This window comes from Biomphalaria glabrata, chromosome 18 (assembly GCF_947242115.1).
Source record: "Biomphalaria glabrata chromosome 18, xgBioGlab47.1, whole genome shotgun sequence".
NCBI lineage: Eukaryota > Metazoa > Mollusca > Gastropoda > Planorbidae > Biomphalaria > Biomphalaria glabrata.
In genome coordinates this window covers 21,030,738-21,044,176 of record NC_074728.1, presented here as the reverse complement: position 1 = coordinate 21,044,176, position 13,439 = coordinate 21,030,738, and the positions used below count along the sequence as shown (strand labels likewise).

The 13,439-nt window shown below is 36.8% G+C and overlaps 1 protein-coding gene across 1 annotated transcript; it reads right to left on the bottom strand.

The window, feature by feature from the left end:
• Positions 1–9,845: 9,845 nt before the first annotated feature.
• LOC129924043 (uncharacterized) lies at positions 9,846–13,439 on the bottom strand. The gene is made up of 4 exons (XM_056017662.1): positions 13,364–13,439; positions 12,027–12,127; positions 11,022–11,116; positions 9,846–10,005 (listed from the first exon to the last, which is right to left on the bottom strand). The coding sequence occupies exons 1-4, from the start codon at positions 13,437–13,439 to the stop codon at positions 9,846–9,848; spliced, it is 432 nt and encodes a 143-aa protein (XP_055873637.1).

The window sequence follows — 13,439 nt, the reverse complement described above, 5'->3', positions numbered from 1 at the left end:
AGGAACAAGGTGAGAAGAGAAAGAGGGACAATGTGAGAAGGATAAAGAGGGGAAAAGGTGAAAAGGAGAAAGAGAGACAAGGTGAAAAAGAGAAAGAGGGACAAGAGGAGAAAAGAAAGAGGGACAAGGTGAGAAGAGAAAGAGGGACAAGGTGAGAAGAGAAAGAGGGAGAAGGTAAGAAAGAGAAAGAGGGACAAGATGAAAAAGAGAAAGAGGGACAAGGTAAAAAAGAGAAAGAGGGACAAGGTGAGAAGAGAAAGAGGGACAAGATGAGAAGAGAAAGAGGAACAAGGTGAAAAAGAGAAAGAGGGACAAGGTGAAAAAGAGAAAGATGGACAAGAGGAGAAGAGAAAGAGGGACAAGGTGAGAAGAGAAAGAGGGAAAAGGTGTGAAAGATAAAGAGGGACAAGGTGAAAAATAGAAAGAGGGACAAGGTGAGAAGAGAAAGAGGGACAAGGTGAGAAGAGAAAGAGGGACAAGGTGAGAAGAGAAAGAGGGAAAAGGTAAGAAAGAGAAATAGGGACATGGTAAGAAAGAGAAAGAGGGACAAGGTGAGAAGAAAAAGAGGGACAAGGTGAGAAAGAGAATCAAAAGGAAGGGAAAGAAGGAGCAGAAGGGACAGAGCACGAGGAGGGTGATAGAGACAAGAGATTTTTACCAAGGAGAATGAGAAAGAATAGAGAAAGGTGAAACATGAAGAGCGAGACGCAGGAGAAAGAGGCAAAAACAGAAAGAGAAAAACATAGGTAAAGAAAGACAAGAGATAGGGGAGAGTAAGGAACATATTCCAAAGATGGTAAACTAAAAAAAAAAAAAGAATAAAAAAGAGAGAAGACAAAGAAAAATAAAAAAAAATAAGATTAAGAAAGAGAGAGAGAGAGAGAGGAAGAGAGAGAGAGAGAGAGAAGATAAAAAAAAGAAAAAAGCATTGGATGTGTGATTGTATTTCAGATGTTGTAATATAATAATACAAGAAATAAAAGGGAAAAGAGAAACGTGGAGCTAATGGGAGGTTTTAATAAAGAGAGTAGAAAGCAAACCACTAACGAGAGAATTGATTTTTGAAGAGGGTGGAAGCGTTGGTGAATGGAATTTAAAAAAAAAGAATAACTACAAATAGAGACAGAAAATAGTAGAGAAAATTGTTAGAGAGAGGGGAAAAGGAGAGAGAAATGTAGATAATAGAAAAAGCGAGAAAAGAAAAGAGAGAAAGAGGGAAAGAGAGAGATTACAGCAAAAAAATTAGAAAGCAAACTTGACGAAAATAAATTTAAAAAGAAAGAAAAGAAGTCAGAGAAGAAAAAAAAAGAGATAAAGAAATAGGAAGTAGACAGAAATATAAAGAAAAAAGTTCCCATTTCAGACCTTGCGATCTATAGGGCAGATGATTTATAGGTCATCAGTTTATATGACCCACACTTAATGAGGGTGTCATGTTGCCAGCACAACCTTTCCCCAACTACTATCAAGTACCCTTAAGAGCTGGATGTACTCAGATGCACCCTAAGGATCCCGAAATTAAAAATCCCAGTCTTCGCCAGGATTCGAACCCGGGACATCAGGTTCGGCAGCCACGCGCTTTACCACTCAGCCAACGTGCCTCGAAAAAAAAAAAGAGAGAGGATTAAAAATATAAAAAAAATATTTAAAAAAATGAAAGATGATTAGAAGAGAATAAAATATGGTTGAAGACTTTGTGGTAAAGGAATAAAAAAGAGATTAAAAAAAAAAAGTGACTTAACATTTCTAACACACCTCCATACATGCACACACACACTTAGCGATAAATACACACACCTTAACACGTAGAAAATAAAACAGACAGATACAGATGTCCACCATATTTACAGGGCCGGCCTTAGATAATTGGAGGCCTTGAGCAAAGGGAATTAGGTGGCGCCTCCCCCCCCCCCCAAAAAAAAAAAAAAAATTAAAATTACTCAATTTTAAAAAGAAACAAAGTGTACTCCAACAAAAACTAAGCTAATCGGAGGCCCTAGGCGGCTGCCTAATTTGCCTATGCCTAAGTCCGGCCCTGATCTTTAGTTTTAATATGCGAACTCTTACAGGAGCTATTTGAAAGCCAAGATGTGTTATATGTGAAGAATAGTTGCCTAGAAAGTGGATATAACAGCCAAACGGTTTCTCATCCCTTCGCTGTAATCTATAATCACTTTTGGCTTCGAAGTTCCGAATATAAACGATTCTCCAATTGGTTGAATTTAGAACCGGAAATGTATCAAAGCTGTGGGAACACAATGAAAACAATTTGTGAGGAGGCCCCCGAAATGGGAAAAATCGCTATTAGATAAATAAAAAAGTAGATAATTTAAAAAAAAAATAATCACTAGTTATATAAAAGACTATTTAAAAAGCACAATACCGCTATGTATGCAATATATATGCAATCATAATTATAAAACAAATTAAAAGAGGCCGAGCTTAATGTTATTCTTTAACAAGACTTCCAAAAGTCAAATTTCATTAACATCAATGCAGGGGCGTAGCTGGGAATTTTCCAAGGTTTGGGGGCCCGGGGGGGGGGGGGGACATCACCTCTTTGAGGGGGCCTTTATTTTGTGTAATATTTAATTTTTAATGTAAAAAAACACTCATTTGGGGCCCTCCTCAAGTGGGAGCCCGGGTTGATTTTCACATTCTCCCCCCCCCCTTCTCCCTCACCCTGGCTACGCCACTGCATCAATGTTTCCCAAACTGTCAACATCTGCGTACCTCACAATAATTTTCGTAACTTTGAGTACCCCTCGCCCCCCCCCCCTCCCAAAAAAAAAAAGAGAACCATTGGAAATAATAATTTTAAAAAATTCTTCATAAAAAAATATTAATAAATATTATAATATAAATAACATAAATTTGCATCAATAAGAAGGAGAAGCCTACTTAATGCGTACCCCCGTTCAAACTCTTCCCGTACCCCTGGGGTGTATGCAGCACCTTACTTTGGGAAACACTGAATTAGATAATAATTTAATCACAGTTTGGTAAGGCTCATATCGTCTTAACAATCAGTTCATTGAATATTTACGAATATTAGCAATGTAATAAACACTACTATCAACGTCTGCCGGTCAATACTCTAACGACGTCTGCAACACTTTGGCCCCGCACACATTATGAATGGAGGAAGTGTATTGATGTTATTGGTAGTTTGTACTAAATAGTTTCAAGGTGTCGTATTAAAAATATTGAAACCTGCCCTTTTTTTACCTGCTTTACTCATAAAACAGGTCTTCCATTGTTGGTCCGAGGCAAATCGTTAAAGGGGGGCCCTCAAAACTGACATGAGTCAAAACTGCCTGCAGGTTGCGATGTCGCAGGTCAGTGTTTAGGCGTTCTATGTCAGTCGGTGTTGGTTGGACCCTCCCCCATACACAAGTACTGCACAAACTCATGTTGTACTTTTGTTTGAGTTCGTTTTTGTCTAATGCTGCAACTCATCAGTCTAAATTGTGTATCACTTTTCAAAAGTAAAGTTCTAATAGATTTTTATATATAATGTGGTCTTTATGTATGTTTGTTTGCGTGACTTTGTGTGTTTGTGTGTGGCGGCCGAGCGGTAAAGCACCTGGATTCCAACCCGGGGGTCCCGTGTTCGAATCCTGGTGATGACTGGGCTATTTAATGTCGGGATCTTTAGAGCGCCCCTGAGTCTACCCGGCTCCCTCGGGGGGAAAGTAAGACTGTTGGTCGTTGTGCTAGAAGCATGACACCCTCGTTAACCATCGGCCACAGAAACAGTAGCCCTTTACATCGTCTGCGCTGTAGATAGCAATGTCTGAAAAGTGGCTTTACTTTACTAACATAGTTTTATTTCAAACATTAACTTGTTTTCCAACAAGCAGAGAGTGTAATATTTTTTACTCAGACCAGGACTTTTGAGGCCTTAAGGCGAAGTGACTTTGGTGGCCCCAAAATGAAAACTAAAAATAAACACCGAAAAACTGAAATCACGCTAGGTTTTGAAAACATACCTTAATCTATATAGAGATCAACCTATATGATTTAGACATGTTTTTTTATTGCTAAAAGATGATAATCATGTGCCTAGATCAGCGGTTCTCAATCTTTTAAGCTCGTCGACTCCTTTTTACAATCCCCCACTCTGCCACGACCCCCCCCCCTCACACATACAGCAATAGAAGAGTAGACAATAACGTTCCACCATTTTGATGGTCTTAGGCGACCCCTGGTAAATCGTCAATCGACCCCCAAAGGGGTCGCGACCCACAGGTTGAGAACCCCTGGCCTAGATCTTTTCATTCAAAGCCGACATGCTTAATCTCCTCTGCATCGTTTGAACCTGCATTTCCTTTTGATGCACCAGACTTTTAATAACATCTTCACATTTTTACCGAAACGTATTCTAACGTTGGTAGTCTAACAAATAAATCTAAACTTTCTTTAATAAACCTCGTGTCATGGGAAAAGCTTTGAGCTAGTTTAGCAGACATACAGCTATATGACTTTGCTATTTTAAAGATTTGATTCAAGTTTCACTGTTCTTTCTCTAACAATTTATTAGTCCGTTTCGAGGGTCCCCCCTTCCCAATAGAAGGCCCTATGTGGCTGCCTAGCTTGCCTATGCCTAATGCCGGCCATGCTCAGACCCTATTTTTTTATCTACTTTTTTTGTTACCCGTACGACTCAAAACAACGTTCAATCAATTACGAAACTGAATGCATTGTGATTAATATTGTTACGATTCTCTCTCCCAATCAGGCCTTCTGTAATCACTGCTAAACACAACACAAAACATCAAGAACTTGACAACAAGAGCTCCAAATAATTTGGTACTTTAATAAGGGTCAAATAAAACAGCCAATACGACACAATTGGCAACACAATCAATTGCTACAACGTTAGACCGTATATCACTGTACTAAACTCATAACTCTACTGTCTCTTCCCGGACTCGTACGTTTCACTGGAGGACTGCACCAGGACCGACTTCATGGCTGACTAACAGTCCCGTCTCAACGCTCTCCGGTCTTGAACTGCCGCTTTCCTACACACTGTCTCTGGTCTGCGCAGGCTTATAATCAGATGACCATAACACGGGCGCTATTCACGTGCAAAGTTTATGCCAGTACTGTCTCTGCCTTTCAATATAGCACGTTAAACTGTATTACTGGCCTGGGTCACATATGTCAGCTGATCACACACAGTTAACCCTTTTGCGTCGCGAATAGGGTTATAACAATATATAACAATTAATGAGATACAGATAGACAATAAAGGCAGCACAAGACTTAAACTTGTAATTATTTTTCCAACGTAATAAATCGTCCGTAAAATTCTGAATGACTACAATCACAAAATGTGATTTAGGACTTCTGAAAAAAATACAACAAATGTGTTTATATTAAATATGATAATAAGATATACTGAAAATAATAGGATGTGCTGCTCTTGTATAAATTTATTAACTAACTCATTATAATCTGGGAAATGAATTAATTTAATGCTTTAATTCATTAACAATGTTTATCATTAAAACTGGGATATTGAGTAGAAGGAAGAAAAATACCTCGTTTAGGGCAATATGGGACAAATCTGAGGCCTTAAAGGTGACAGTGCAACAGTGCCTGGTGATTACAAATGTCCAACCACCTTTCCTTAACCCAACTTAAATTAAGTTAGGGTTAGGGTTAGGGTTTGAGTTAGATGGACTCGGTGCAGTGGCCCGATCGAGCTTAGTAACTAGGGGAAAGATCCGATCGAGGTAAAGTACGCTTGGCGATACCTACCCTACACCTCTTTGACCTCATATTTAATTTTAACTAAGCCTAGTGATACATTAAATTTGATCTATCTTTATTGAAAATAGGACGAGGAATTCAGAGCTACCATCAGTTTTTTCATAGGTCAGACCGTTACGGTGCTATAAAATCCAAACGTGAAAATTGATACTAGCGGTCTTAATGAGATCGAACTTCGCACTTTACTCGAAAAAATGTGTATTGCACTTTACTCGAAAAAATGTGTATTGCACTTTACCGAGCACGTAAAATTGACAACTTTACCTCCAAGTGTAGGTGTGATAGAAGAGTCGGTTAGGGAGGATACTGGTAATGGACGGCGCCCCATTCTCATAGTCAGACTCTGGACAACACTTGGTATACATAGCCAGAACGACCTGGATGGGGTCGCTAGAGTTCATGTACGTTGACCTTGTCAGGTTAACCTGAAAGTGTTCCGTTCAGCTCAGTCAAAAACTATTTAGGTGAACCAGTGTTTTCTTTGTTGGGTATTTTAACCAAGATCTCATCAGCGTTAATAAAATTTTATTTCAATAACATACAATTAAAACAAGAAAAAAAAACTACTTTAAAAAAAAAGCTTATTTTAAGTGTAATTGTATTAATTAGTTTAGATCAGTCATGTGTTTAATATTGTAATAGATCTAGAACCTTTACCATTAGAAATATTTTAGCCAATTTTTTATCGCAATTTCATGCTCTAAGCTTTCTCAATGTGATATGATAATATCACTTGTAAGGAACAATTGGGACAAAAAGCTGTCTGGAAGAGAATGGGATATTTATGTGAATGTTGCCGTGATCACATTTTAAATGCGTTTAAAAAGTTGCACAACTTAAATTGAACTCAATGGTGCAAGCCTTTTCAAGGGAACTAATTCAACTTATAACCACCGCATTTGTAAAGTACAATTTCTTTCCGTTGCTCAATGTCAAACTAAATATTTAATTACAAATAAATAATTAATAAATTGGTTAATTGTTTATTGATTCTTGTTTTGTTTTTCGGGTAGAAGAAATAAAAAATGTAAAATTTCAATTGCATGCGAGTTTGGGTGTGAGAGAAATAACGTGTACAAAATTTTTACTAGACAGACAGACAGAGTGAGTTGATATAATCTTTGGAAATACAAAAAAACATAGTATGAGTACTTTGAACGCTGTGTATGTATAAGATACAAGGCGTTCTATATATGTGAACAACTTGAAGAAACATGAAGAAAGGAAGATATACAATTGTACTAACAGTTTCGCCAACAATTTCTTTACCGACTTCCACACACTGGAGTCGTCCATGAACATCTTTGTAAACGGACTCATTAAAGTGATCACAGTTTTGTTTCTCTCTGCAACGAACCACAACTCTTTGTAAGGCAGCAGCAGAAATAAGAGAAACTCTGTCCCATAGTGATCGTTTGGCAATGGAGAATCTAAAGCAGGGATAAATATAGGCGTGTCTATGTATTGGATACACAAAACGGAATCCTATCTATCTATCTATCTATCTATCTATCTATCTATCTATCTATCTATCTGTCTATCTATCTGCCTGTCTGTCTGTCTGTCTGTCTATCTGTCTATCTATCGATCTATCTATCTATCTATCTATTTATTTCTAGTACTTTCCAATGGCTATATCAGCTACAGATCTATCGCATACTCTAATCGTTAACCAACAATTTCCTGATAAAACGCCCAGTTGCTTTGTACCAACAATTTTACTTCCTAAAAATGATCATTTAAAAAAAAGTAGATCAACATTCTTAATTGAATATCTTTTCAAAATTAATGTTGTTGTTTTTTTTTAATGAATAGGTATGTACACTGCTTCTTCTGTAAAGGAAAACAATGGATGCGCTCAGATGATTCTCAGAAGTAGCATCCGAAAAATCTCAAACATTTTACAAACATTGTTACTAGATTTTTTGAATGATAAGTTAAGAATAGTCATAATTATCATACTTCTTAAAAGCAAGTAGAATGTGTCATTACTTTCGTATGTAATAGAAAAGAGAAGATAAAAGAATGAAGCTGTTTGTAGGTTTGGTATAGGCGCTTCTGATACCTGTTAATGATCTCATTTCGTTCAACTTTGACGCTTCACAGTGTTCTATAGAAAATGATTGATCTCTGTAATACGTAAGTAAAATCATCAATAGTACAAAGTTAAGAAGATTAAAGATACAAGCAAAAGAAGCTTATATAAGGATTGATACTGCAATATATCAAATGTTGCAAGGTATATCTCCCCTTTTTTCCATCTAAAAAAGATTTAATTAATTTTATTTAACTGATCAAGTAATCGGCAACTTTTTTAAATTACTTCATGTCATGTCATCCATTATGAATAATTGTTATCAATTTCAGTTTATTCCGAGAATGGGAAGTGGGAGGAGAAACGTGTAACAGAATCCGCCTAGGCAGACAAACAAACAGGCAGAGAGAATGATTTGGTATAAGCTTTGTAAAAATATGCTTTAACATCGGGGAATTCCTATTGCATAGAACAGAACGTTTTTAGTTGCCGTTTCCTTGATGTTGCCCCTTTTTTTTAACAGACTCATAGAATTTGCCCCACTTCAATACTCTATTCACAAACTATATCACTACATAGTGATAATAATTAAGGTCATTATTGAATTAATTATAATAACTCCCTAATGAAACGTTGTATATATTCACCCGAACAATTCATCAATTATATTCTACAAATATAATCTAGCAAAACAAGCTGTGAAGTACAATACTTACCTTTGAAGATTAAATTGTAAAGTATCGCCCTCTGAGTACCACTTGCCCATATAGGTTATTTTTACCTCTTTCGGTTGTTCGATCATAAATTTGACGGTTATATCATTGTCGTTCTTACTAGAAGAAATCTGTAATGATGGGTTCACACTGAAGCGAAAATAATATTTGTAATGGCGGTTTGACACTGAAGCGAAAATAATATTTGTAATTGCGGTTTGACACTGAAGCGAAAATAGTATGTGTAATGGTGGTTTGACACTGAAGCGAAAATAGTATGTGTAATGGTGGTTTGACACTGAAGCGAAAATAGTATGTGTAATGGTGGTTTGACACTGAAGCGAAAATAGTATGTGTAATGGTGGTTTGACACTGAAGCGAAAATAGTATGTGTAATGGTGGTTTGACACAAGAGCAAAAATGATATTTGTAATGAAGGTTTGACACTGGAGCGAAAAAAATATTAGAAATGCTGGTTTGACACTAGAGAAAAAATAATATTTGAAATGGTGGTTTGACACTGGACAAAGGAGATTAATCCATTAGTATTTACACACATACGGATAAATATGTATGGTTTCGTCCTTTTGATAATTGAACATGTTATTTCTCTCATATTCATTCTTGGATCAAGTTGAAACTTAAAAACAATTATTTTCTTTTTACCTAACAAAACATGAATCAATTTTTAAAGTTCACCAATTAGTCAATTAATATTATTGATAATTAAACTTTTTTTTTATCGAATAAGGGAAATAACTTTTACATTATGAGAGATATAGTTGTAAGAACTGAGTCCTTTCTCTTAAATAAGGTTTGGGTTGTTTTTTTCTCTTATAAGGATCTTTTATATTTTGCTGGTTGTCTCTCAAATCACGTGACCTACGTTGGCAGTTCTAAGTTAAAATAAATTAGATCTAATCTGTCTCTATGAGTGACGGTGTCAGTGAATAAGCTCAAACTGTCTATAACTCTGTATTAAATAGCACGTGAGTCATATAGCCTTGGACAACAAGTTTGGTCGTTATCAGGGCTGGGTTCAATGTGAGGGTTCAATTTTAAAATCATAAAGAAATCTATTTTAAGTTATAAAATGGTTTAATTTAATAATTATACACCTTGAATTAGCGCGGGTCCTATGAAAGTGCGGGTCCTGTGAAAGTGCGGGGCCCGATGCGGTCGCATAGGTTGCAGTGGCATAAGGCCGGCCCTGCAAAATAGCGGCGTATGCTACGCCGCCGGTCGACTAGTTTTATATAAAGAGACACAGTCGATTGTCGTCTTTTCAGTGTATAGTTTCACTATCAAAAACGCACTTACTTGGCGGTCACTGCGTAATATTTGTCGCCCCAACTGCTGACTGGGAGCAGCTTGAAGGAAGATATTGACAAGTCAGTACTGAGGAACGCCACGACCTCAACTGGTGTCTCTGACGTTAAGATATAACTTCTCCTGACTCCTACCGCAGAGTCGTATCTGTGAATAATAACAGATCCCATTACTTCCCCTGTTTTAAGCCATTATGTATAACTGATGTTCTAATTTGCGACGCGGTGTTTGAGTGAGAAGGCGCTTGGCTTCCGAACCTGGGGTCCTGGGTTCGAATCGTGGTGAAGACTGGGATTTTGAATTTCGGGATTTTTAGGGCGCCCCTGAGTCCATACAACTCTAATTGTTACGTGACTTGAGTTGGGGAAAGTAAAAGCGGTTGGTTGTTGACCTGGCCACATGACACCCTGCTCGTTAATTGTTACGCAAAGAAACAAATGAAATTGACGTCATCTGCCCTGTAGATGACAAGGTCTGAAAGGGGAACTTGACTTTATTTGAGCCAATTGTTTTTAGCAATTTGTAGTAACAAGCAAAACATAAAAATCATTAAAAAAATTATATAGGGGAAAGAACCGCAGCTATATCTTGCAATAATTTATAAGTTATTTCCCATATTTTATGGGGAAAATGATTAATAAATTGGTTAATTTTTAATTTGATTGATGCTTTGTTAGGTACAATAAATATTATTTTTAAATTTCCACTTGATCGCTGAATAGGTTGTGGTAGAAATAACGACTGGTCATTGGTCTCGTTCTAACTTGAGATAACTTGAATTAATATACTCGCAAATGAAGTACAGTCAAGTTATCTATTAGACCTTATAATCTAAATAGATTAATTGATTTAAATGTCATCAGTTTCTTTGGCCGACAATTAACAAGGATGACATGTGGCTAACACAACGACCAACCTCTTTTATGCTCTCTAACTAAAAGTCAGACACCCATTAGAGTTGGCTAGACTGAGGGGATTCCTAAAAATCCTCACTTCTTAATCCCAGCCTTCACCGAGATTCGAACTCGTGATCCCTCTGTTCAGAGGTCAGGCGCTTTACCACTCAACCACAATGCCACCTTGAATACGGTACAAGAAAAATGACCGCAACAAACGAAACTAGTTTAAAAGTATTACTTTTTTATTTTTTTAAGTTTACTAACTTGTCCCGGACGATTTCCTCCATGCTGAAAGTTTCATTGGCCTTGATGCTGTGCGTTTGTAAACTTCCTTGAGGAGGCTCGTATCTAAGACTAAACTAAAACAAAACGGAGACATTGCCGATCAGAAGATCAAACCAAAGTTTACACAGACTCAAGTTACACTGCAGTAGAGTTAAGATAAAGAGGAATGTATTAGATCAACAATCTTTACGAAAATGATTTTTCTCTCCACCATTAGAAAAATTTTAATTTGTAAAGCAGGGTAATTTGTACATATTGTGTATAGCTTTTTTCTCGCATACGTATTCTCGGACCTTGTGGAAACTTTACATAATTATTTGTTGTACTTGACAAAACATAAACTTAACAAACAATTAATCAATTAATTATTAGTAATTAATTATTTTGTTTGTATCGATCAAGGGCAAAAAATGCTACTTAATTAGATGTGGCTGTATATATGGATTAATAACCCTTTTTACCTTGATTAACTAATTATTCTCCGTCTTCCGCTTTTGGATCAAGTTGAAATTGAGTACAATTATTGCAGTCGATTAAAATACATGAAGTAATAATAAATGGAATAATTAGTTCATTAATATTTGGTAATTACTTTGGTTTTAAGTAGAAGAAAAGGGAGATTATATATTCAGTATTAAAATATATACCAGTTATTTTTTGTTTTCTTAAAATATTGCTTTTTGTTGGAAGACGGATCTTTCAATATGTCGTCCTATTATTTAATTTGTCTATTTTGTTCAAGATCTCTCCCAATCTTTTTATTTTCGCCTTTAATGTTATCTTTTATGGGTCACTAATATTTCCACCACATTTCTTTATATTGCCTTCTCATTCTAACTTACTTAATTATACTGTTACAAGGATTAATACAAAATCTTTAGAATTTTTGAAACGAAAATGCAAACCAGGAGCAGAGAACTGTCATTAACTTTTGGTGTTGAAATCAACCAACAAGGTGGGAAGTAGAAACGAGGCGGGTCTTACCGTGGTGTTTCTGTAGGAGGTAAGGCACAAGGTCAAGACTGGGTCGCCATGGAGCAACCGTGGGAGAGAAAACACGAACCTCTTGCCCATTGATGTGAACTCTATATCATGAAAACATTGAAAAGTACACAGCCAAACTTACTATCTTATCTTATCGTGTCTTATCTTATCTTATGTACTCTACATCATTCACAGAGCTTCCGTTTCAAATTCAAATGGTCATCTTTCAGACCTTGCTATCTATAGGGCGCATGGAGTGAAGATCATCTCTTTTTACGGTGGACGTTTAGCAAGAGTGTCATGTGGCCAGCACAAGGACCAACAGACTTTGTTTTCGCCTACTCATGTCATTTTTCAGGGTTAGGGGCTACGGGCTTGTTAGTTTAAAAAAAATATTTAAAAAAAACAGAGCATGCTGACGAGTGTAGAGATCGTGTGTGTGTGTGTTTTTGTGTGAATATTATATGTGTTCTATTTACCTTCTTTCGATAAAGTTCCAGTCACCAAAAGAAAGTAAATTTTTAGCATTTTCTTTCTTTTCATTTTATTTATCCGGTTTTCACTCAAAAAATAGTCACCAAGCTCTAGTTCTCGTTCGAAACGAGACTTGATGAGCTCTTCCTATAGACAAGTTAAATAACTGTTGCTAGCGTCACAAGACATTGTCCTGAGTTACCGTTTCAAACGTTGTGGTCTTTAGGACAGATGATGGCCCACGGCTAACGAGGGTGTCATGTGGCCAGCACAACGACCAATCGCCTTTGCTTTTCCCCCAAGAAGAGCAGAGGCGCCCGAAAATCCCGAAATTAAAAAATCCGAGTCTTCACCAGGATTCGAACCCCGGACCTCGGTTCGGAAACCAAGCGATTTACCACTTAGCCACTGCGCCTTGTAATAATTCTGAGGTAGGACATAAAAAACGCACTCTACTACGGTAGGACATAAACATAAAGACGCACTGTACTACAGTAGAGCTATCGGGATTCTATAGGGCAGTGACGTCCAAACGTATATCTGCGGGTCATATTCCAACCGTCGTGAGATGTGATTCGGCGTTCCCACAGTGCAAAGCTTTGCTTCTTTCTTAATGCGACCCTTGCCGAAAATGTCAAAATGGTCACATGGCTGAAAACAAACTAATAAGCGCAACTCTTAAATAATGTTAGTTATATGTTTATATGGACCGCGTTTTTAATCTAATGAATTAATACAACAAAGTTTACCAACATTTAATTATACTGACTCTTTAAAGTGTGATACCAGAGCATGCTGATGAGTGTAGAGGTCGGTGTGTGTGTGTTTGTGTGAATATTATGTGTATATTATTATGTATTTACCTTCTTTATCATTGGCTTTCGATAAAGTTCCAGTCACCAAAAGAAAGTAAATTTTTAGCATTTTCTTTCTTTGCAT